The 24746-nt window shown below is 45.3% G+C and overlaps 2 protein-coding genes across 14 annotated transcripts in view; one reads left to right on the top strand and one right to left on the bottom strand.

Moving 5' to 3' along the window:
• Positions 1 to 24746, top strand: part of SLC36A1 (solute carrier family 36 member 1) — a 286800-nt gene that overhangs the window by 106072 nt on the left and 155982 nt on the right. The window lies entirely within an intron of this gene.
• FAT2 (FAT atypical cadherin 2) overlaps positions 1 to 24746 on the bottom strand; it is an 87026-nt gene that overhangs the window by 37964 nt on the left and 24316 nt on the right. For 3 of the 7 annotated variants that reach the window (XM_082455647.1, XM_082455645.1, XM_082455641.1), the window contains exons 3-11: positions 24204 to 24518; positions 17974 to 18071; positions 16299 to 16610; positions 15095 to 15305; positions 13412 to 13551; positions 12483 to 12764; positions 11202 to 11412; positions 3861 to 7919; positions 1852 to 2048 (exon numbers count right to left, since the gene is read on the bottom strand). In XM_082455647.1, the coding sequence (XP_082311773.1) occupies positions 1852 to 2048; positions 3861 to 7919; positions 11202 to 11412; positions 12483 to 12764; positions 13412 to 13551; positions 15095 to 15305; positions 16299 to 16610; positions 17974 to 18071; positions 24204 to 24518 (5825 nt within the window). The remainder of the gene's footprint in view (positions 1 to 1851; positions 2049 to 3860; positions 7920 to 11201; positions 11413 to 12482; positions 12765 to 13411; positions 13552 to 15094; positions 15306 to 16298; positions 16611 to 17973; positions 18072 to 24203; positions 24519 to 24746) is intronic. The other 4 variants (XM_082455642.1, XM_082455643.1, XM_082455644.1 and 1 more) reach the window with 4 other exon arrangements.

Genomic DNA, 24746 nt, shown 5'->3' with positions numbered 1-24746 from the left:
GAAAATGGAGGTTAAAAACAAGGAGAATGATGGCATCCCACATAGTCTCTCTCATAGAATGATGAGAGAGAATTTCCACCATCTGAAAGCTCACACTCAGGGCTAGAAGGACCTGCCGCAATCTGTTACTCCACAGGGGCCACATTGCAGAAGGGGTGTCACAGGGGAGAGGCTGGAGTTCCCTGAGAACTCAGTGCTCTTCCAGCTGCTGGCTCTGGGCACAGCTTCCAAGCAAACCGGTCCCCCCACTGCATGGTGTGGCTGAGCATGGACACCTGTATGTGCTCCAGGTGGGGGCTTTGTGCCTGGGGGGCTGTGTGGAGACAGCCCCCAGGCCTCCTTTCCCTGGCTCTGGTGATGCTATTGACCACCTCTGAGAAGGCCAGGGTGAACTTGGCCCCAGCCTCTGGGGAGGGTGCAGGCTGGTTGGAAGGATGCTGAGGGGAAAGAGGAGGAAGGTGTGGCTACCATTCTCCCCCAAAAGGCTGCCCTTCTGAGACGACCCAAAAAGTGGTCATCTTGGATCCTGCAAAGACTTTTTCCATGCACCCCACTTGATAACCCAGGTTCTCTTTTTCTACTCTGCTTCTATGAGGTTGGAGCATGGAAGACAGTGGAAGAAAAGGTGATAGGATATATGATTTTTGTGTGTTCCAAGGTGTGTGTCCGTATATATGTGTGTGGACAAATAAAGTATGAAGAATTGAAGTATATATATATTCACATGCATATGTAAGTATGTGTGAGTTATAGATGTACATTTGTGTATATGGATGGGTATACTTATGGATGAATGTTGTGGGTATGTAGGTGTATGCTTATGTGTATCCTTGTGTATATATATATATATATATATATATATATATATATATATATATATATATATATATAGGTATTTGCATATTTATAGAGAGTTGTACATGATCCTTTGACTATGCATGTGTGTGAGTACCTACGTATTAGTTTGCATTTATGTATATATACTAAATAGCTGGATTTTATATAAATTTGAATTATGCTAATTTGATGTTATAAAATTTAAATGTTAATAGTTTAACTTTATCTGCAAACTTTGAAGTAATGCAAATCTCCCTAAAGTTAAAAATTATTTACTGTGTTTAAAAAAATGTTTAAAAGAAATGCTACATGACAGTGGTTGTTGACTTATGCCCTCTAAGAATGCAGTTCCTCTCCTTACGCATGTGCACACGCACGCCTGCGTGCACACACACACACACACAGACCACTCAACACTTTCCTTGGGAAATTTAGTGTTGAATTACATGAAGTCCTCAGGAAAGTCTCCCTTATCAAAAGTGTAACTGCCCTGTCTGCATGTTTGTTTATACATATAACCTGGAGTAGGGTCTCTGTTGGTCTGTATAACCTATCCATATGTAGGGATAGGCCCATATAGGCATGGCGAGTGGTGTGGGGCGTCTCTGGGGCAGGTCTCTTTGGATGTATTTGATAACAATGAGCCATGCTAACAAGCTGAGCAGTGGAGGGGCTTTCCCACTGGGCATAGCAGGCTGTTTGGAGAATGAAGAAGTTACTTCTGGTTATGTTTTGCAGAGAAAAGGATCTTTTTATGGAGTGTAGGGGAAGAGGTATGGACCATGGGTCCTAAAGAGCTTGGTGACATCCCTTTGGGGCAGGGGGGGGGGGAGGAATCACCTAGAATCGCCCTTGCCTAGGGCACTAGTCTGAGACCAGCCAAGGAGAAGCAAGGGCAAGTGTGGTCAATGATGTCCAGTCCCAGAGATGGTACCCTGAGTCCTTCTCCTTCCTCTTGCCTTTCACTCCAGCTTCCTTGCCTCTACTCCTCCCCCACCCTCACCAGGCTCTCACCTCTGAGCACTGCGGGCTGTTATCATTGATGTCCAGGACAAAGATCTCCACGAGGACTGAAGCCTGGAACTTGCCATCGGAAGCTGTGATTCGGAGCAAGTACTTGGCCATGTGCTCACGGTCCAGGGTCTTCCTCGAGAAAATCCTCCACTCATCCCCAGCTTGGCTGACGCCAAACTGGCCCAGGGGGTCTCCCTCTAAAAAGATGGGACAGAGTTTCCTGAATCCAAGCAACAGGAACAAACCAGGCTTTGTGCCCTATGTGGCTGGCCACCTGACACTTTTTTTAGGATTGTTGGGAAAGGCAAAAATTTCCTCCCTTAACTAAGGACCCATAATTCTGCAACGAGTCAGTTTATCTGGTGTTATGAAGCCTCTACCAACTTCAAAGGCCTCCATTAAATGGAATTATCACTGCAAGAAACACTGCTCCAAAATATGTGGCTGAAGGGCAGGTTTTTTATTTCTGTGCATTGGAAGGCATCGGAGGAAGTTAAAGGGAAGCAGGTTGCAATTCTAGAAAAGAACCTTCTAGTATCTAGTATCTGTTCAACAGTGGAGGGGTGGGAAGTGATCAGTAAAAACTCTCTGCGGGGGCTTCCTTGGTGGCGCAGTGGTTAAGAATCCGCTTGCCAATGCAGGGGACACGGGTTCGAGCCCTGGTCCGGGAAGATCCCACATGCTGTGGAGCAACTAAGCCCGTGCACCATAACTACTGAGCCCACGTGCCACAACTACTGAAGCCCGTGCACCACAGCGAAGAGTAGCCCTCACTCGCCGCAACTAGAGAAAGCCCGCACGGAGCAACGAAGACCCAATGCAGCCAAAAATAAAATAAATAAATAAATAAATAAACTCTCTGAGGCTTTATTTTATGACTGAGGACACAGGCTAAGTGGAGGTTCAGATGGATCACTAGATTTACTTCTGAGTTATCTTTCCTTGATGCCAATCACTGAGAGGAGAGATGGATTTTTGAGATTCTAAGATTCCAGAGTCCTAAGATTAAACTATTCCAAGAGTTGATGATATATTGACATTTATTATTCTATTATTCAGAGATTTTAAGACTTTTGTGTTTTTAAGAGTCTGATATTATAAGATGACAAGATTCTATTTCACTAAGACTCCATATTTCAAACAGCTCTGATCCAGGATCTGTCTCCAGGTGTCTATGATTCTTGGTTGGAACTTTAGGCTCATTAACTCTCCACCAGACAGATGTGATAGCAGAAGAAACCATGACTATGGGAATGGAATGACACGGTACCTGGGAGATGGGGAAAGGGACACTAAGAAGTAAAGAAACTCTCTTTTAGCCACCGATTGGCTCATTTAGCCACTGGGCAGAGATTGGGGAAATTTAGGTTTACAATAGGTATCCACTGGGGAAAGCAGTTTGTAGGGTATGGTTTTAATCCCAGCCCTGATGCAAGCTTGGAGTGTGACCTTAGTTGAGTTTCTTCCGCTATCTGGGCTTTGGTTCTCCCATGTATGAAATGAGGGGATTGGGCTGGAATCATATCCAAGAAAGTGTTTTTGCTCCAACACTTAGGTCCTGTGGTTGACTAGGCAGCATTTTCTACTATCAACAACTTGCCCTAGGCAGAATACTACTCTACAAGGACAGTCACCTCACAGAGTTTTCATGGACCACACAACTGTTGATTCCCTCTCTGCCTCCCAGAAGCTAACTGAGAACAGTTGCAGAATCTCACTTCTAGTCTATCTACTCCATCTAAGGTAATAAGAAATCCTCTTTACAATGCACTTCGCAATGTATAGGGGGCTCTCAAAGCTTTTTCAAGTTAGATCTTACCAGCATCCCTGTGAGTTGAATGAGAACAGGCATGCCAAGTCTATAGATGGAGCAGTTGAGGTCTTGGGAAGTTAAGTGATTTACCCAAGGTCACATTGCTAATGAGTGGCAGAGCCATGTCTTAGGGAACCTCTTATTGGACTTTTTTCAATGCACCCCAGTGCCTCTGTTCCAAGATAGGTGTACTTACCTGTGATATAGCAGGTGACCTGTCTGTTCTGCTCAGAGATATCCGCATCCAAAGTTTTAAGAGTGGCCACAGGTTCACCAGGTTCGCTGTTCTCAACCACAGATCCTCTGTAGTCTTCAGAAGCAAATCGGGGGGCATTGTCATTCTCATCTGTAATGGAGACTTCGACCAGGACCTGAGAAGATAGCTGGATGGTCCGGCCATGGTCATAAGCCACAACATAAAAGTGGTAGATCTGGCTGGTCTCACAGTCAAGTTCCTGGAGTGTGGTGATCCAGCCAGTTTCACTGTCAACGGCGAAGAGCTCATGGATATTGCTGCCAGGGTCCACTGGCAGCCTATAGCTCACCTGGCCATCATTCCCAGTGTCCTGATCATTGGCAGTCACTTGAATGACTGAGGTCCCCACTGGCATATTCTCAGTGAGAACAGCCTTATATGGATCAGCCTCAAATACAGGCCTATTGTCATTGACATCCTTCACTTGGATGTTGACAGAGACCAAGGAACCCAAGTAAGTGTCATTATGGGGGCAATGTGCCATCAAATCAATCTGGTACCATTTGGTGGACTCATAATCCATGGCCTTCCTCACCTTTAGAACCCCTGTGTTTTGGTCCAAGGAAAAGATGCCATCCTTGTTGCTCTCTGGTGTGGTGCCCTGCACTAGACTATAGATGACTGGATCTTGGGCTGCCACTGCTTTAACAGAACCAATTTCAGAGCCTTCTGGAAGGTCCTCCGATGCAGAAAATGTATATAGAGGTTCAGAAAATTTGGGCAAGGATACTTCATTAGGAACCACCTGAAGTCGTAACAGCATGAGAGAGTTCCAGTGAGGAGGGCCCCCATCTTGGGCTTTGATTTTTAAGTCAAAAGCCCGATTTTCCAATCCCACCAGGCTCTCTTTCACCTTGACAACACCAGTGGTTGGGTTGACTTCAATGACCTCTTCTTCCAAGTCCTCCACTGAGTCCACTGAGTAGGTGACATCTGCATTCCGACCTTCGTCTGCATCATAGGCCAGCACCTGGATGACTGGGGAGTCTTTACTGACGTTGGATTGAATGGATACAGTGTACTCAGATGCTTTGAACCGTGGGGGGTTGTCATTTTCATCTGTGAGAATGATCTTCACAGTGCAGAAGGCCACTCGTCCTCCTCCATCCTGAGCCATGACCTTAATAGCAATGACTCTTTCTGTGGAATTTTCCCGATCCAATTTCTGCAGAGTGGTGATCTGGCCACTGGGGTTTATGGAGAACTTCTCACCTGCTAGTTTATTGATGATGGTGTAATCTACAGTGCCATAGGGACCACTATCTTTGTCTATGGCTAACAACTCAATCACCTTGGTTCCCACCTTTGCATTCTCAGCTAATTCTGCCTCATAAACATGCTGCTGGAACTCTGGGCTGTACTTGTTGGCATTTGTAGTATTGATATACACAGGCACAGTTGCTCGGAAGACCCCATCAGAAGCACCTACCCTCAAATTGTAAGAAGAGTACAAGTGCTTTTTGCAAAGGTTGAACATAGAAATTATTCCCGATGAACTGTTAATGGAGAAGTGCCTGTCCTGGTTGCCAGAAAGAATCAGGTACTCCAGATGGGAAGCGTCCCTGCTGTCGGGGTCAAGAGCTTGGACTTTGAGAACCAGGTGTCCACAGGTTGCTAGCTCACTGACATTGGCTTCATAATGAGGTTGCCTGAACTCTGGGGGATTGTCATTGATGTCAGACACATTGACAACCACAAGGGTTTCGCCAGTTAGTGGGGGGTCTCCTCTATCCATGGCCCTGACCTTCACATTAAAGTGTTGTTGGGCTTCATAATCCAGCTCTTGAACTGTGGACATCTCCCCCGTGCTCCCATTGATCTGGAAGAATTTGGAAACATCCGAGCCATCGTCTACAATCTGGTAAGACACATCACAGTTCTGCCCTGAATCCTGGTCAGAAGCCAACAGTTGGATCACAGGAGTCTGAGCAGGCAAACCTTCTGAGATTGAAGTGGTGTAGACCAATTGAGAGAAAGTGGGAGGATTATCATTGACGTCCTCCACCAGGACTTCTACCGTGGCTTCAGAAAATGACCCCAGAGCTGTGTCTGTGGCTCTGACTGTGAACACATGTTTGGTCTTAGACTCATAGTCCAAAGGGCCTGTCACTGTTAGGACACCAGTCTTAAAGTCAGTGGTGAACAGCATCAAGGGCTCTTCCTCCACAATGTTGTAGATGAGCCGGAGTCCCTCTGGACTCTGGGCCTGGGTGTGGAGAATTGGGGTATAGAGTGTGATATTTTCAGGCACTCTGACTTTGTAGTAAGGACTCTGAAACAGTGGGTTGGATTTATTTCTCACAATGACAAGTACCTCTTCTTCAGTCTGGAGGGATGGGGTTCCTCCATCTCGAGCAATGACTTTGAGGTGATACTTATTTAGAGCTTGATAATCAAAGGGTTTCTTTAATGATATGTCCCCAAGATAGGGGTCGATTCGAAAATATCTGTAATCTTCTGCAAATGCATATGTGACAGCACCATTCACCCCCAAGTCCTGGTCAGTGGCAGATACCTGAAAGAGGACGTCCCCTGGCTCTGTGCCATCTTGGATGATTGTGTGGTAGGGCAGATGTTTAAATTCAGGGCTATTGTCATTGACATCCTCAACAGAGACTTGGACCAGAGCCTGGGCTACCCGCTGAGGTATCCGACTGTCCCTCAATTCCACCGCCACCTCATGAGTGTCCTGCTGTTCTCTGTCAAACACCACACCTCTTGTCTGCAACACGCCTGCTGATTTGACCATATGAAACATATCTGTGCCATTCAAGAGAAAGTAAGATAGGGTGTCATTCAAACAATTGCCCTGGGCACCAAGAATCACCAGTGCCTTTCTGTCCAGCAAATTCTCCTTCACTGTTGCCCTGTAGACATCCCGGTCAAACTGTAAGCTTGTGTTAAGGACTTGTGTCAAAGAAATTTTTACTAGTGCAGTATCTTGATACAGGCCATCAGAAGCCTTGATGATGAGCTCCCGAGAGAGTCCCAGCAAAGCAGGATTCAACACAGATATGCGACCAGTAGTGGGATGGATGGCAACAGCTTCATCAGCATTGCCAGTTTTGATGCTATAATTGACTTCTGAGTCATCGTCACTGGCCTGCACCATGAGGAGCTCCATACCCCGGTGGATGGGCTTCAGTACTGCTACTTCATATATCTGGTCTGAGAACCTGGGAGGACAGTCATTTATATTTCTGACATTGATTATGACCTGGGCAGCCGTGGGTGCAAATAAGACAGGGCTTCCTTGGTCATGGACAAAGACGTTGAATTGGAAAGAAGGCATGCTCTCGTAATCCAACTCTAATACAGTGGTTAGGGTTCCCATGCTGGGATCGATTTTTAAAAACTTCAGAGTTTCTGGCTCCAAAATTTTATAGACCAACAAGGAATTAGCTTCTTTGTCACTGTCAGAGGCACGGATCACAAGGGGGTTGTTGTTTTCATCCACTATCATGCTGTTCAGTGCAGCTGCTTCACTAATTTGGCCCACAAAAGTCAACTTTGAGAACATGGGAGCATTGTCATTTTCGTCAATGATATAAACAAGAACCATGACATCAGTAAATGCACCCGCCATATTGCTGCCTCGGATTTTCAGCTGGTAAGATGAAATTTTCTCATGGTCCAAGTTCTTCTGGGTAGAAATGAGTCCAGAATATGAGTTCATGGAAAATACACCATTCTTGTTTCCCTCTCTTAACTCATAGGTAACTTCTGAGGAGCTTGTAGCTGAGATAAGGAGGATTGGGGAACCAACAGGGATTGATTCAGGGATCTCTACAAAGTACTCGGAGTTTGAAAAGATGGGGGCACTGCTATCTGAGGGGTAGACATGAATGATCACTGTAGCCAGGTCATGCCATTGTGGGGAGCCTTGATCTTCTGCCTTCACTGTCAGAGTATACTGGGCATGATTTGCCTGATCAAGTGTCTGTGCTAGAGTTATGATGCCTAGTAGGGCATTGATGTTGAAGAAACCTTCACTGTTCCCTGAAACAAAAGACAAGATAAATTGAAGTTTACCACACCCTCAAGAGGTACCCACTAGGCTTTCTAGATCAGTAAAAGGCAATCGCACAAAAGTTGGACAAGGCAAAATCCACATCCTGCCCCACCCTGGATTTAATTATGATATAATGTGTAGGGTAGATATATACTTTACGAAATTCCTTATGTGGTGCTCATATTAGGTGCTCCATAAATGGAAGCTTCAATGATCACTAAGTGTTTGGGCTGCAACTTAAGCTATAAACCAAAGCAGTAGTAGGTTTTTGGAGCAAAGAAAGGAGACATACTTTGTAGGAAAAGCACACTCTACTCTGTATTTCAGTGTTGACTTTTACAGGACAAACTTCTGTTACATTATTTAGAATTTTAACCCATTCTTTACATAACTTGTAAGAGCTTTGATTATATACTTGATAGATGAAAATTGTAAATATGGAGTCATAAATTGTCAAAACTGATACGGACTGGAAAAACCACCTTGTCTAGTCCTCGTATAGTCTATTGCAGGGAAGTCCATTGTCAGGCTTGGGAGTGAGTGGCAACGGGTTGAGTGGGGAGGGACTGGATAGCACACACAGATCTTGAGGCTCCTGATCAAATGCCCTTTCCACCACAGCTGGATTTCCTAAAGTTCAGTCATTCTCACACCGCCTTTACAATTTTTTTTAATATTCAGCCACTACCTATACAATAGTATAGTATATGATTTATATCATTATTTAATGGATATTTTCCTTTACATTGGTTTATTTTTTAAATTTAAAATATTTTTAACAGGCAACTTTATATTGGTACTTTAAAAAGAAAACCATTATTGCTTGTCATAAATAAGAGGTTACCGTAAAAACCAGTCAATGGAAAATATTTTCTTAAAATCTGGATAAAATCTATTGCTTGCTAAAAGGGTCTGGGCCTGAGAACTACAGGCTTTCTTTGGTGAAGAGTAGCAAGTATTAGAGAACTGAAGAGATTCTAGTACCCAAAGAAGTCTTCCTTGACTTATAAGGAAGCCCAAATGAGAATCGAAAATGGAGTAATTTCTCCATGTCTGATTACCTATCATTTTTGTAATCCTTTTAAAATTTAATGTTTATTTAGATAAATACATAGTACCATTTCAAATTTAAGTTTTGAGGAAAGTTGTGATTATGCGACATTACATAGTTCACAAAAGATAATGTTGAAAACTAATCATATTTTCCTAAAAAAAAATTCTCAAAGTTATCACAGTTTTTAGAGTCTGACCTTACTTGGACTGCAACTATCCTTTTTTTCCTTTCCTTTTTTTATACTGTGGTAAGAACAGGTAACATGAGATTTTACCCTCTTGAATTTTTAGAGGTTATAATATAGTATTGTTAACTATAAGCACAATGTCATACAGAAATCTCTAGAACGTATTCAGCTTGCATAACTGGTACTTCTTTCCAGTTTTATTGAGATATAATTGACATATAACATTGCATTAAAGGTGTGCAACATAATGTGATATATATATATAAGTATATATTGTGAAATGACCACCACAATAAATTTAGTTAACATCCATCACTTGACATAGTTACAAATACATTTTTTTCTTGTGATGAGACCATTACCTGTTTAATACCATGACGTACACCTGAATAATTTTGCTCAGGGGTACAGGTCCTTCACTCAGAGGAGTACTGCTTATTACTATTCTTATTTCATTTATCATATTTTATGATATTTTATTATTCCAGTGGCAAAGTAAATAGCCAGGCTTTACCACAAAACCTTCCATCTGATTCTCCCACTCATGGAAGCCCTTTCCAGCTGACTAGTGAGGTGATTTCCCAATTTGCCTTTGTGATACAAATCCTAAGTTCGGTCAAAGAACATGGTTTTGATGAGTAAACAGCAATTTAAAAGTAGTTCCATTAAAAGTAGCCAAGTAAACTATTTAACATAATCATAATTTTTTTATTTTACTGCTGAGAGAAAAAATTAGGGAACAAAATCGTATATTCATTTTGATCTTACCACTGCAGAAAGATGCATAGAAAAAAATAAGAGGGAAATTCATGAAATTATTTTCTCTAGGTCATGAGAACCATGGCTGAATGTTATTTTCTTCTTCATACATTCCTGGTTTTTCCAGGTTTTAAAGAATCAGCATGTGTTACTTCTATAATCAGAAGAATATTTTAAAACTAACCCTATCTGTAAAATAAAATTAATACCAATATCAATGGGGTTGTTAGTGAGATAAAAGATGTGATTATACTTCATAGGTCACAAAAAGTAAGCAATTAATGGGTTATAATTTGTATTATTATTCCTCAGGGATGAATAGATTTCTGCCATATAACAAGGTATAACAACTTCCATTTCTTCAAAAAAAGAAAATGTAAAAAGTTCTGAATCCTTAAAGTATATAGATACTGACAAGCAATAAATGAACATTATTATGCCCCTTTAGGGCAGAGAGCAAGTCACTCTCATCTTTGATTGTCCGCAGCAGCTAGCTCTATGAAGTATTAATGAATATTAAAGATAACAATAATTATTAAATATCAATTATGAATTATCAGACATTACATAACTGAGAGCAAAATTTAAAAGAATACATAGTGTTACAATTGTGTGTATTTTTCACTGGCATTCTCTGTCATCGACCTTAATCTAACCGTGATTAATTAGTTGGGTACTGGATATTATCATTTTTGTCCTATTAACTACTTATAATTAACACTTATCAATGATAGTAATAACCCCTGGCACTTGTATAATATTTTACAGTTTACAGCATGTGTTAACATACATTTTCTCTTTTAATCTTTACAACGAGTTTCTGGCACAGGTAATATTCCTATTTTTAAGGTAAAAAAATATATAATAGATACGAAATCATGATGTGGCCTTAGAAGAAAATACTCCTAAAACTATGCCGTATATCTTACCAAGTATTTATAGGTCTCTTTTATTGTACATACACAAAGATATTATCTTTTAAAATGTTGCATGGACTTCATAAGCATCCTTTACATGTGTGGTTGTTGGTGAATATATATGTATTCTCTATGTAAATTCTCCCATAACTTGAGTAATCCTTTGTTACTGTTCTTTCCACCTTTGAAAGTGCATTAACTTAGGTCACTATAGTCCCAGGGAGTGCTTTAGAATGATAATTTGCCAAAGCTTAGCAAGCTTGGCACTTGAATAACTTGCACATCTATACCTCTGGTGCTTTCCCTTACTGCCAAGGTCCCTCCCCTCATGTCCCGAACTCAGGCCTCTCACCTTTGAGGAGGGAGTAGTGGACCTCAGCATTGGCTCCCCGGTCACCATCCATGGCTCGGATCTGGAGCAGCTCTGTTCCGGGGGCTGTGGTGTCAGAAACACTCATCTCATAGTGGAGCTGGGTGAAGCGAGGAGGGTGGAGGTTTCCATCCTCCACGTGAATGGACACCCACACAAAGTTCCTCTTGATGGGCATCTCCTGGTCGCGAACCTGTGGGTCCAAGGGGTCAATGGGATGAGCAGCAAGTGGAATGGGAGGAGGCACGGTTAGATTAAGGTCGATGACAGAGAATGCCAGTGAAAAAGGCACACAATTGTAACTCTCTGTATTCCTTTAAATTTTGCTCTCAGTTACGTTCTTTTTTCTTCTTAAATAAATTTATCGATTCGTGATTATTAGGCTTAGGTATTTTCCGGGATAATTCCATTTCAGGAGAAAGGCAGAAATAAGCAGAGAAGCAGTATTTTACAAATTGGTTCTCAGAGAATATTAGTTCTTCACGATGTCAACACATTATTCAGGAAAAAAAAAAAATGCTATGGTCAAATAAATTTAGGGAGCACTGAACTAAAATCAAGTTGAAGTTTTCTTTGCTGCAGGATTTCTCAGAGCCTTTAATATATATTTAAGTGCCCAGAGGATGATAAACTAACACATAAGAACCTTGAGTCGGGAAGGCTTGGCTCTGATTTGGGTTCCATTGTAAAGAACTGTATGATGGTGAGCAAGTCTCTCTTCCTCTATGGGCCTCAGGTGTAAGATAAGAGAAATGGGTGGGACCAGGGCTGGGACTAGAGTGAGGCAAATGAGGTATGTAGGGCATAAATTTAAGGAAGCTGTCACTCTCAGGGTCATAAAACTGCAGGCACGTGACCCTAAGAGTCAAGTCCTCCTTCATTTGTGCCCTATATACCTACTTGTTCTGGGTGGGATGGTCTCTGGGTCCCTCCCAGCTCTGACGCTATGTGAGTTTGTGTGATCATGCAGTCATGGAGCAAGGAGAGAATTCTTGGGGGATATTTGGAGTGAGCCCAGAAAAAGCCAAGTTTGCAGGGGGTTCTTTGGCAGCTGTCCCATCTCTTTCCTCACTCCCAGGCATCCGTTATGGAAGGTGCCTCTGGCAGGCTGTGAAGTGTCACAGCTCATTTCATGGATTATTATTATGAGCATCAGTACATCTGGCTCAGCAGGAGAAAGGGAACCTTCAGCACGCCTCCTAGCATGTCCACCCCACACGTCGCATGCAAGCACATCCTTACCCAGTTTTTCAGTTAACTCACCATAACTGTCAGTGTGTGCTGGGAAGGCCCCGAGCCCAGGTCCAATTTCCCCACAGTTACCAGGACACCACTACTTGGGTCCAGCTGGAAGAGGCTGGCACTTCCCGGGTCTTGGCTGCCGTGTATGGTGTAGATGAGGCCCTTGCCCTTGTCTTGATCAGTAGCCTGGACTTGGAGGAGCTCAACTCCAGGCAGTGTGTCCTGGGGAACTCTGACCTCATAATGAGGCTTCAAAAACTGGGGCCGATGGTGGTTAACATTGGCAATCATGAAGATGTAGACCTAGGGAGGAGAATGAAAGAGAAGATAGACTGGAAGCTCCAGGGGGTCAGGAACCTTGTCTGTCTGGTTCTCCACCATAACAACTGGGCCTGGCACATAGCAGTCACTTGATAAATATTTGTTGAATGAATGATAGGATTTCAAAATCACAGGGCTTTCAGATGGTATGCAGTTCCGTGGTTTTCAAAAACAAAATTCTTGTTAAAGGGCCTTTTCTTCAGATGCAATTTTTTGGGTGAAATTCCAGTATATGAAACAAATAAAACTGGCTGAAACCAGAGTAGAAATCCAGAGCCCCACTTACCATCATTCCTTATGTCTATGGTAGCCCCTGTGGCACTCTACCTTTAATTAAAAACTGCTCATTTAGACAAAACCCCTCATTATATAGAGATCCACAGTGGGAACAAGAATTCTCCCAAGATCACAGACATAGAGAGTGATCAGACAAGACTAGAGCACAGAACCTTGATTCCAAATTCTGTATTCTTTGAGGTACCCCACATGCACAGAGAGCCTTCTGTATCCTCATCCCAACCAAAGAGGCCCCAGTGTGCAATGGTGGCACAGTGGTGAGCACAGCTGCCTTCCAACCAAGGAGGCCTCCCATCTCCTCTCAACTCAGGGTTCCCAGTGAGGCCTCTCACCTGGGTGTCAATGGTGTGGGACCCATCAGTCACCTCCACGGTCAGGTTATAGCTTGACCTCCTCCTTGTATCGAGAGGCTTGGCGATGACAATGCTGCCTGTGGTCTTCTCAATGTCAAAGTCCATGTCCTTGTCCCCACCTGGACGGGTGGTAGGAGGAAAGCACACACGACCTCAGTGATGTAGGCAGTAGTAACACAAGCACTATGGGATGTGGCTGGCAGATCTAGAGGAGGTGGTAGTTGATCCTCTCAACTTATTGTCAAATTATTTTTGAAGATCCAAGTGGTGATTCCGGAAAAGGTACACTTATAAGGACTGAAGAGTCCCAGAGGAAGACCACATTTGCGCTAGAATGTATTCTGCTACCAGCATTGAAACATGCAGGAGTAATGGAGCTCTGCATCGTGGCTTACAGGTAGTTTGCGTAGTCTAAAGCAGCTTAGACACAGGAAAAAATGGAAGTAACTCTGTTCAACAAGAGGGAATTGTTTTAATAAACTATGAGAATCCAAAACATAGAATTAGCATGCAGCTATTTAAATGTCTGCTCGTAGAAATTTGTTTAGTGACATGGAAATATGTTCATGATATATTTTAAAAGGTTATATGACAATATTTTCCTATAATCCTAAGTGTGTGGGTGTATAAAGAAAAAGACTAGAGGGAAACATAAAAATGATAACAGGGGATTATCTTCGGATTGGTGGGAGTTTAGGTGATTTTTATTCTCGTCTCTGTACTCATTTGTGTTTTCTAAATGTTCTATAAGAAAAAAAGTCAAATACTTAAAAAGAGCAGTGAATCAGAACCAGAAGTAAATCTAGGAGGTCAAAAAGCCTGAGACAGGCTGGTATTCAACCTCTGAAGCAGGCTGGGAATCTCTGTAATAGGACTTCATGGTTCAGGGGGTACTGAAGCTTAGATTAGAGATTCTTGACCTGGAATCCCTGACTGGGTTTCAGAGAATCTATAAAACCCCTAAATTTGCATGCAGGGGTGTGTGTGTGTGTGTGTGTGTGTGTGTGTGCGCGCGCGCGCGCACGTGCAATCGCATGCATCTTTCTGGGAAGAAGACCTAAACATTCATCAGGTTCCCAAAGGAATTTATGAACCATGCCCCACCCCAAGATGTTTTAACAAAATCTTGATTTAGAAACAGAAAGGAATTTCAGAGGAGGCCATGAGAGCTTGGACCCAAGCGTCTCCTACTACAAGAATGGACCCTTTCCCTGATCTTGAGGATGGAACCTGGGACCAGAACGTTAAGCAGGGCCCCAGGGTACAGCTGGCCTCGGGCTCATGGTCAATGAAGTCAGCTCTACACTGATGTTCACATTGAGGCAGAAGAGGAAACATAAAACTTGTGCTTTCTCTTCTGGGTCTCTCTGGACCACTGTCTTAGGTCTCTCAGGAACTCGGGATAACTGAGGCCCTGTCTGGCTCTGGCTGGGGTTACCAGTGAGACCGTGGAGGTTGCACCTGAGATCACAGCTGGTGTGAAGGAAAGCTTGGCAGAAGCAGTGGTCTGACTACCCACTGCCCCAAAGGACCAGGGAAGAGGCAATCACCACTCATGGCCAAAACAGCAGCTGCCACGGAGCGTGACCTTGAGAGGGCTCAGAAGGATCGTGTCCTAAGGACTAGGGCTGGTCTGCAAGGATGGCACCCTTGGACCCTCACCTGAGATGCTGAACCAGAAGAGACCAGGTCGGCCCTCGACACTGATGACTCCCACCATGTGGTTCACGGGGTCTGTCTCCATGACTGTAAAGCTGTAGTGGGATTCATCAAAGGCCAGTGGGGTGGAGGAGGGCCGGGGCTGGGGGATCCACTCAATGTGCAGCCGGACACTGGCCGAGAGCGGTGGCTGCCCACCGTCTGTTGCCTTGACCTGAAAAGAGGCCGGAAGTTGAGGCTTTGACTGTAGGGTTGGGGTTAAGGAACAAGAAGACCCAGGTGGCCAGGCCAGGAGACAGAGTACCCTGTGACTGACTGAGCTGGCCTTTCGTCCACTGGTTCATCCATTCGACACACAGCTGAGAGCTTACGTAAACAGGCACCAAGCCGGTTGCAGCAGGCACAGTGGTGAACAGAACATAGAACTGTGCTCCAGAAACTCATAGGCAGTAAAAAATGCATCAAAGCCACTATTATCTGAAGGCTTTGTGTGCTACTTCCTGAACTGGACTTTCCAGGCATGGGCCCTTTACCCTTCCCAACAGCCATCAACATAATAAACTAGAATTTATTGAGCTCTCCCTATAATCAGGCCCTGCTCTAAAAGCATTGTGTGCAGTATCTAATTTAATCCTATTGACAGCCCTCGGAGAGGTACTGTTATCACCTCCCTTTGGCAGGAGGAAACCGGGGCTCACCATGGTGAATTCACCTGCCTGGGATGACTGCCTGGCCAGTAGTGAGGCTGGGGTTGGATTCAGGCTACTGACATGAGAGCCCAGGCCCTAGCCACTTGCTCTATTGGCTTTCTATAAGGAAAATGTTCTTATGCCCATCTTACAGATGATGAAACAAAGGCTCACGAGGGTTAAGTGACTTGTCCAAGGCCACACAGTTGTAAAATGGCAGTGCTAGGATTGGAACCCAGGCTTATCTTGATTTCAAAGCCCTGCTCCTCTCACCAAAATCTTTATCTCTAAGAATAGGGGGGATTTCCCAGGCAAAGACCTTATTGCCCTCAAAGAGAAAGGCCCAGAATTTTGATCTTTTGGCTGAAGTCGGGATTCCCAGTTTCTTTGGGAGAAAGCCACAGAGGAGGGTACTACCTCCATCAAGCCTGAAGGCTGTCTCCCTCCTCCTGTATCCTCAAAGAAAATCCCTGACCAGGTATGCCACTCCCCCTCCACGGCCTCCATCCATCCCTTACCGTTAGGATGTTGTACTCTCCAGCTGGGAAGATGCTGCTGGACGACACCACGCCTGTGACCGGGTCGATACTGAAGCCCCCCTCGTCACTCTCCTCGATACTGTAGGTGACCCTGCCATTGAGACCCACATCCGGGTCTGAAGCCACCAGCCTGTACACAGCCCCAGGGGTCAGTGGGCTGAGCCTCTCTGGAAGGCGGACATTGAAGAGCTTGTGGGAGAAGACAGGGGGGTTGTCGTTGATGTCCAAGATGCGTACCACCACCCTAGAGGTGGACCTTAGGGAGGGCTCCCCGTTGTCCAGCACAGTCACCTGGGGACAGAATCCAGTGTGAGTTGACAAACGCAAGGCAGTGAATATGTACCGCCACCCACCACAGTTCTGCCACTACCCCTGCTTTCAAAAGCCTGGAAATACCCGTCCATCTGTTGCTTGGTATACGCTCGTGATTTTTATTATCATAACCTCACCTTCTTGGAACCCAGCTCTCTGCTAACGTCGCCCAGAGGAAAGCGAGCAAGAACAGAGAAAGAAACCAGAAAGAACTGGAAGAAGAGTCGCAGAGGCTCTAGACAAAAGCTAGAACTCTTTACTCAGGAGGCAAATGGCCATTTCTCGGAGACCATTTACTTTTTATTTGCTTGTAATTCTGGTAAGCTTTGTTCTCGCTTTCCTTAAGCTACTGGAGGTTAGAAAAAAATAATTGAGGAGATGTTAATGGAGGCACGGGTGGTACCTTTGGAGTCAGACATGCCGCCCAATGCATGAAATGATATCAAGAGACAGAGTAAAGGCACGAAAACAATTTCAGAATCGGGCTGTTTCAGGTAGGGGCAAATCATCCCATGCATCAGTATGAGAAGGGACATTTCCACTTTAAATGATTCCGAGTTCTTAATATTTTCTGCTGTTTAAAGATAAATGCCTCTACCGAACTATGGAGAATGCCTCAGTCCCTAGAGGGCCGTTTGGCTGCTGCTTACTAGTAATGCCTGTTTCATACAAAGGGAACGTCCAGAGCCTGGGAGCATAGAAGGCAAAATTCCTGCTGAGGAATATGTGTCCCTCCCAGCTGACGTCTTTAAGACTAGAAGAGATGCCTGTTCATTAGTTGTGGATAGTGCAGGAGGGGGTATAACTAGATTCCTTCTGATTTAATCCCCTCTGAGTCAAGACCGACGCCTCTCATTGGAGTGGTCGCCAGGGATGCTTATGTGATTTCAGAGACGTCCTAGAAAGAGCACAGAGCTAGAGGACAAAGGTCTGGGTTTTCATCCTGGCTCTGCTACTGACCTAGTGTTTGACCTTGGGTGACTCTCTCTAGAGCGTAGGGATGGACTGGGAAGCAGACCAGAGAAGTGCATAGCCCATGTGTACTGCTGCGTCTTCCTATACTCACTGCAGGCATTGCTAATCCATCAGTGCTTCCCATCCAGCCCTCACATGGTTTCAGATTCCTTCCCTTCACAGTGCTCGAGAGCCAGCGAAGACCCTGAGAGTCTCCACCACCAACCACAGCAAGGCTCAGCTTAAGCAGCAACTCCTCTCTGAGTCAGCACCCTCCTCAGCCGCTGCCTGGAAACGTGCATGTGGCCCCAAGGCCTGGCTTGGCTCCGGCCTGGCCTCCTGCAGGAGGTTTTCAAATCTAGTGAATGGGTTCAGCAGCATCACTCACCTCCAGGATGTGTTCATCCTTGTTCTCTCGGTCCAGCTGCTGGGCAGTGGATAGGAGACCTGGGGGAGAGATGGTTGGAGGGAGACTGGAGCAAAGGGCTCCCAGGGCCATTTTATTTTTATTTATTTATTTATTTAACATCTTTATTGGAGTATAATTGCTTTACGATGGTGTGTTAGGTTCTGCTTTATAACAAAGTGAATCAGCTATACATATACATATATCCCCATACCTCCTCCCTCTTGCGTCTCCCTCCCACCCTCCCTATCCCACCCCTCTCTAGGTGGTCACAAAGCACTGAGCTGATCTCCCTGTGCTATGCGGCTGCTTCCCACTAGCTATCTATTTTACGTTTGGTAGTGTATATATGTCCATGCCACTCTCTCACTTTGTTGCAGCTTACCCTTCCCACTCCCCGTGTCCTCAAGTCCATTCTCTACGTCTGTGTCTTTATTCCTGTCCTGCCCCTAGGTTCTTCAGAACTTTTTTTTTTTTTTTAAGATTCCATATATATATGTTACCATACGGTATTTTTCTCTTTCTGACTTACTTCACTCTGTATGACAGACTCTAGGTCCATCCACCTCACTACAAGTAACTCAATTTCGTTTCTTTTTATGGCTGAGTAATATTCCATTGTATATATGTGCCACATCTTCTTTATCCATCCATCTCTTGATGGGCACTTAGGTTGCTTCCATGTCCTGGCTGTTGTAAATAGAGCTGCAATGAACATTGCAGTACATGATTCTTTTTGAGTTATGGTTTTCTCAGGGTATATGCCCAGTAGTGGGATTGCTGGGTCCTATGGTAGTTCTATTTTTAGTTTTTTGAGGAACCTCCATACTGTTCTCCATAGTGGCTGTATCAATTTACATTCCCACCAACAGTGCAGGAGGGTTCCCTTTTCTCCACACCCTCTCCAGCATTTATTGTTTGTAGATTTTTTGATGATGCCCATTCTGACCGGTGTGAGGTGATACCCCATTGTAGTTTTGATTTGCATTTCTCTGATGATTAGTGATGTTGAGCATCCTTTCATGTGTTTGTTGGCCATCTGTATATCTTCTTTGGAGAAACGTCTATTTAGGTCTTCTGCCCAGGGCCCTTTTACTGGGATGAATTCAAGGGTTACATTCAAAGCCTAGATCAGGATTCTTCTCGTCTTTGGAGAGCAAGAGCCTGAAGGGGAAATGGAACTCTGGAGAGAAAGGAGGGGAAGAGAGGAAGGGGAGAGGACAGCTGAGGTGATGGCGTGAGCGGAGGTTCCCGCCTCCTTCCTGCTTTCGCCATGAGGAGGGTGCTGAGCACGGTATATTGCTGAGTGAAAAAGGCAGCTCACCAGGAGTTATAACAGGGATCACGGTCACTGCCTCCAGTTCACGAGAAATCACAAAGGGGTGGCTTTTTACTCCTTTGTTGTAATTCTCTTGTGCATCTGAGACCTAGGACCGGCTCTTCCCGTGCCGGGCTGGCACAGATGAGCCAGAGGAGCGCTCCTCTGCAAATTCAGGAAGGTGAACTTAGTGATCTGTAATTCTGGTTTTCATTTTCTAGACACTATGGCTATAAACTGAGGCCATAAAGGTGAGAAGGTGCCAGTTCTCTGCAAGCATCCCGAAAGTCAAGCTCAAGGTTTTCGGGGGCCCGGAGGGACATCCACGCCCATAGACTGAGAGGTCCTAGCTGGGTAGGGAGGTCTCTTTTCAATGAAAGCAGAGCTATTGGTAGGGGGTCAGTGGGTGTTCTAAAAACTTTCAGTAAGTTTCTTGATCTTGTTTAGGCAATTAAATGATGGAGTAATGGACTGAAGTGTGGGGATGGGGGCTCCATGAGAGAAACGGGGATCCGGTGTTGGGGATGAGGCGTCCAGTGCTGGAAATGGGAGTGTGGTGTGAGGAGTGACCTCTGTCTGCCCCATGTTCCTGCCTTCGTGTCATCCCGCCTTTTCTTCCCTCAATGAAGGCAGGCACGGGAGGAATCCGAGAAGGCTCCTGGAAAGCCCCACAGCTAGAGAGGAAGATGCATTCCTCAAGGACAGAGTGAATATTGTTTCAGGTGCCCCACCCAGCTTGGCCCCAAGCTGAGGGGCCTCATGGGGAAGGCCCAGCATCCGGGTGCCCCCCAGGAAGAGTGTGGGGATGAGAGGGCCCTGGCTGGGAGCCTTCCTTCCGGCTCAGTCCTGCTCTCCTCCCGCTGCTGGTCTCTCTTCATCCCCTCTCCCCTCTCTCTGTTCATCCCTCACCATCCTCCTTCTCTCTGCCTTCCCAGAGCTTCCTCTCTCCCTCCCCCCTCTTTGCATCTTGGAATCTGTCACTCTTTCTTCATCTCTGGTTTTTCTTTTCTCTCTCTCCCTTCTCTCACCACTGCCTCCCCCCCATCTTCTCAGGGCCGGTGTCCCTGGAATTGCTGCCTGGCCTCCTGGGCCATTGCCCCTGTTCTCAGCCTCATCTCCCCTCTGAGGTTGGTGTCAGGATTCCCAGGGAGTGCCCGTGTAGGATGGGGACATGGCAGAACCACCCCCAAGGGGCTATGTGAGGGTCCACCAAGGACCCTTCCTGGCACGAGGCGGGCATTCAGCCGATTCAGCTCTTATCATTTCTCTCCTCCAAACAAATGTCCCGCTGTCACCCCATCTCAGCCCCTTCCCTCTCCGTCCCTTCCCTCATCCAGTGGTTTTATAACTACTGTTGATTCCACCTCTAATGGATTCTAGATTCTTCTACTCTTTTCACCCTGACCCACCGCCATCTACGTCTTACCCCACCTACCCTGCCAGCTTCCTCTCCCCCCTCTGCCCTTCCTCAGAATCATAAGAGCCAGCACTCACTGAGCTCTTACACGTCCAGGTGTTCTTCAAAGCTCCTTATGTATCTCCATCTATTCACCCATTTAGTCTTCCCAACCACCAAAGAGGTAGCTATTATTATCTCCATTTTACTGGTGAGCAAACTCAGACACAAAGCAGTTAAGTAACTTCCCCAAGATCTTACATTTGATAAGTGGTGGAAATGGATATGCCTTTAGAAAATGGGCCTACTTGCTCATAAAAGACTAGTAAAGACTGAGGAACGGTCAGACACTGGAGAGCAAGGACACGTGAGGACTAGAGGTAGTGTGAGGTCCTGGATGGGAATAAGGATGTTAGCAGAGAAAACCGGGGAAATCTTAGTAAAGTCTGTATTCTCCTTAATAGCCTTGCACCAGTATTCATTCTTAGTTTTGATAAATGTACTAGGTTAACATTAGGGGAAGCTGAGTGATGGGTGTATGAGAACTCTCTTTGCAGCTCTCCTGTAGGTCTACAATTATTTCACCGTTAAAAATTTTTAAAAGAAGAAAAAAGTAAAAAGTAAAAAAAAGAAAAAAAGAAAATGGACGTACTTGCTCTGCCTTCAACAAGACCTGGGTCCTCTTCCCTCCTGCTATCTCTCCTGTCACGTCCTTGCCCAAGTGCCCTGCCAGAGTGCTGCTTGTCAAATCCTCCGCATCCTTCAGCTCGGCATAGCCACCCACCCCTGTTCCATGAAGCCGTTGCTGGTCTACCACACTGAGCAGCTTCCTCTCTCCTCTGAACAGTCACAGCACCACATCTACTCATATTTTAACAATGTGGTACTCTTTTTTTATATATAATTTAAAAAAAAATTAATCAATTAATTAATTTATTGGGCTGCTTTGGGTCTTCGTTGCTGTGCGCGTGGGCTTTCTCTAGTTGCGGCGAGCGGGGACTACTCTTTGTTGCGATGCGCGGGCTTCTCATTGCGGTGGCTTCTCTTGTTGCGGAGCACGGGCTCTAGGCACGCAAGCTTCAGTAGTTGTGGCTCGTGGGCTCAGTAGTTGTGGCACATGGGCTTAGTTGCTCTGCGGCATGTGGGATCTTCCTGGACCAGGGCTCGAACCCGTGTCCCCTGCATTGGCAGGCGGATTCTTAACCACTGCGCCACCAGGGAAGTCCCAATGTGGTACTCTTTACACTGGTTCTATAGCTTTTTTTATATCCAGATCTTCGTGGTCCTGATGGATTGGATTCCTCAAGGCCTGAAATTATGTTTTATATCTTCCCTTCTCTCTACAGTACGTAATTTAAATGCCTCATCAGGGCAGACACCTTTAAACGTTTGCTGAATAAATGAGTCTTGGGCTTAACAAAAGATTGTGGATGCTGGCAGAGATTCATTCATTCATTTCCCAATTGTTGAGGTCCTACTGTGTGCCAGGACTTTATATTATAGTGGGCAAAAAAAATCAAGGTTCCTTTTCTGGAAAGCCTTTGAAGTCTAGTGAAGGACATGGATAATTAATGAAATAATCACATAAATGAATATAATGTTCTAAGTGATAAGTGTTTTTAAAAAGTAGATGCTGCTGGGAGATGTATTATAGTGTCAGGAATAACTTTTTTAAGGAAAGAACAGCTGGGCCAAGATCTGAAAGAAGAGCAGGAGTTAGCCTGAAAACAGAGAGAAGAGACTCCTGGCAGAAGGAATAGCATGTGCAAAGGCCCTGTGCCAGGAGAGGGCATGGACCAAGGCAGGCCATGTGGCTGGATCCAGAAAGTGATAGAGCAAGAGAGGCAAGATGAAGCCAGAAAGGTCAGCAGGGGTCCGGTCAGGCACAAGTCTGTGGGACACGGCAGGGTCTGGCTTTATCTTAAGGGCATAGGGAAGCCATCCAAGTGATCCAAGTATGCAAGTAGGACAATATAATGTGGATAAGAAAGGTGGGTGGGGGGTGGGGATCATTGCTGACTTATTATTTTATTTTCAAATGTTCATGCTGATAAAAATTTCTTCTCAACTGTAGGAAGACTCAGAGCTTTCTGCCCTCTGGGGCATTTTGCCAGACCTGGTGTCAGGGAACTGTTGACAGTAAACAGAGCAGGGATTTGGAAGAAGTGGAGAACCTATTGCCTTAGGTGAGAGATCTCTTCCCTCTTCCAAAAAGGGAGGGACAGCAGGGGCCCAGGCAGAGAGCCAGCTTAGGCTTGTTTTTCAAGAGAAAAGCATCCTCCTTCTAGGAGGACTAATTCACTCCCTGAGGTCAAAGGTTCCAAACAGATGTCACAGGGCAAAGAGGCACTTGTATCGCTCGCCCACTGTCTGCCTCAGGATCCCCAGGCCCATCACTCCTCCTGACTCCCTTTTGCCTTAAGGATCAGGAAGCTGCTGCCAGCACTCTCCCCTTCTCCTTCCTCCAATCTTGCCAGACTTCTGTCCTTCCAGGACAAGAGTCAGTTGGAGCTAGAGAATGGGAAGTTGGGTTCGAAGGAGAGAATGTCAGCCTTCTCTGCAGTAGGGTTGTTGTTCATGGTCAAGAGGGACATGTGGCCTTGGAGCCATACCTGCAGCAGTGGGAGCTGGCTCTCACCTTCTGCTGGGAGCCAGGCAGGCAGCATAATTGCAGGAAGCAGGCGGGAATAACACAGTCGGGCGTGAGGGGACTGTGGGCACAGAGGACACACCTGCTGTGCACAGGGAGCTGCTGTCAGCTCTGGGCAGTGGTGGCCCTACGGGATGTGAGGTCCATGTGGCCAGATCTTCTAGTTATTTTAAGAACAACCAGAAATCTGGAATGTTTTGTGAAATTTCCAAATTTTTAAATGTTGGGAACAACTTGAAAAATCACTGTTTAAAGCTTGTGCAGGCCAAACAGAACACCTTTGTGGGCTACATCTGGTTCACGGCTGCAAGCCAATGACCTCTGGATTCCTCTAAACCATCCAAGATGGCCTTGGACCAAGGATAGACCTTTGTGAGATGGTTGGTTCCTCTGAAGTGGATCTCTATGGCCACCGTGCCGTGAGCAGGCTTGAGATCAGTTTGGGACTAGAGTTAAGAGATTCAACCTGTGGCTCGTGATTCTCAGGAATGGTCAGTTGGGAGCACTTGGAGGTCTGAAATAGTCCCAGCTTGACCACCTAGGGAACCTGCTTAGCTTCCCTAGGCTCCAAGGAAAGAAAACTGACATATTCTTATTCTCCCATAGAGATGGACTTTGTTGAGCAGTACTTCTCAAACTTAGCACACATCAAAATCCTCTGGATGTCATATTAAAATACAGATTTCTGGTCCCCACCCTGAGCTCTGATTCAGTAGGTCTAAGATGGGGTCTGAGAACTTGACTTTCTAACAAGTTCATAGGTGATGCTCATGATGCCATTCTAGGACCACACTTTGAAAAGCACTGTTGTAGATAATCCTATGCACCCAGATTTCTGAGGTCCTTACCTGTGAGAGGATGAATAACAAAGAATCCCATATGGTTGCCACTGGTGATATTGAAGGTCAGCTTCCCTTTGGAGCTGGAGTCCGGGTCCCAGGCATCCAGCTGAAGCACAGAGGTGTGCAGGGGTGCATCCTCCCGGACGGAGGGGTAGAACACGGGTCTGGACATCTGGGGTGGGTTGTCATTGACATCCAAAACCTCAATGTAGACTTCAGTTACAGAAGAGAGGGGGGTGGAACCCCTATCCACTGCCAGTACCGTCAGCCAGTAGCAGGACATGAATTCTCGGTCCAGGGGTGCGAAAGTCTGAATCATTCCTAGAGATAGTCGATCACCAAACCCAAAATATTTTAGAGCTCAAAGTAGCTTTAGAAAACACTTTACCTAACAATCCTGAAATGGTACTGTGGAAAGGATATTAATAAGTATTCCACGAGAAAAGGGAACTATGGCTGATATGGCATGGGAGCTGCTGCGTTAAACACAGGGAAATTCATATCCTTATTGTAGAACCTCTCAGAGCCTTTATCTGCTAAGATAGGCTC

This window comes from Balaenoptera physalus, assembly GCF_965194825.1.
Source record: "Balaenoptera physalus genome assembly, chromosome: 3".
NCBI lineage: Eukaryota > Metazoa > Chordata > Mammalia > Artiodactyla > Balaenopteridae > Balaenoptera > Balaenoptera physalus.
The sequence above is the reverse complement of the archived record's forward strand: the minus strand, read 5'-3'. Positions and strand labels throughout refer to the sequence as shown.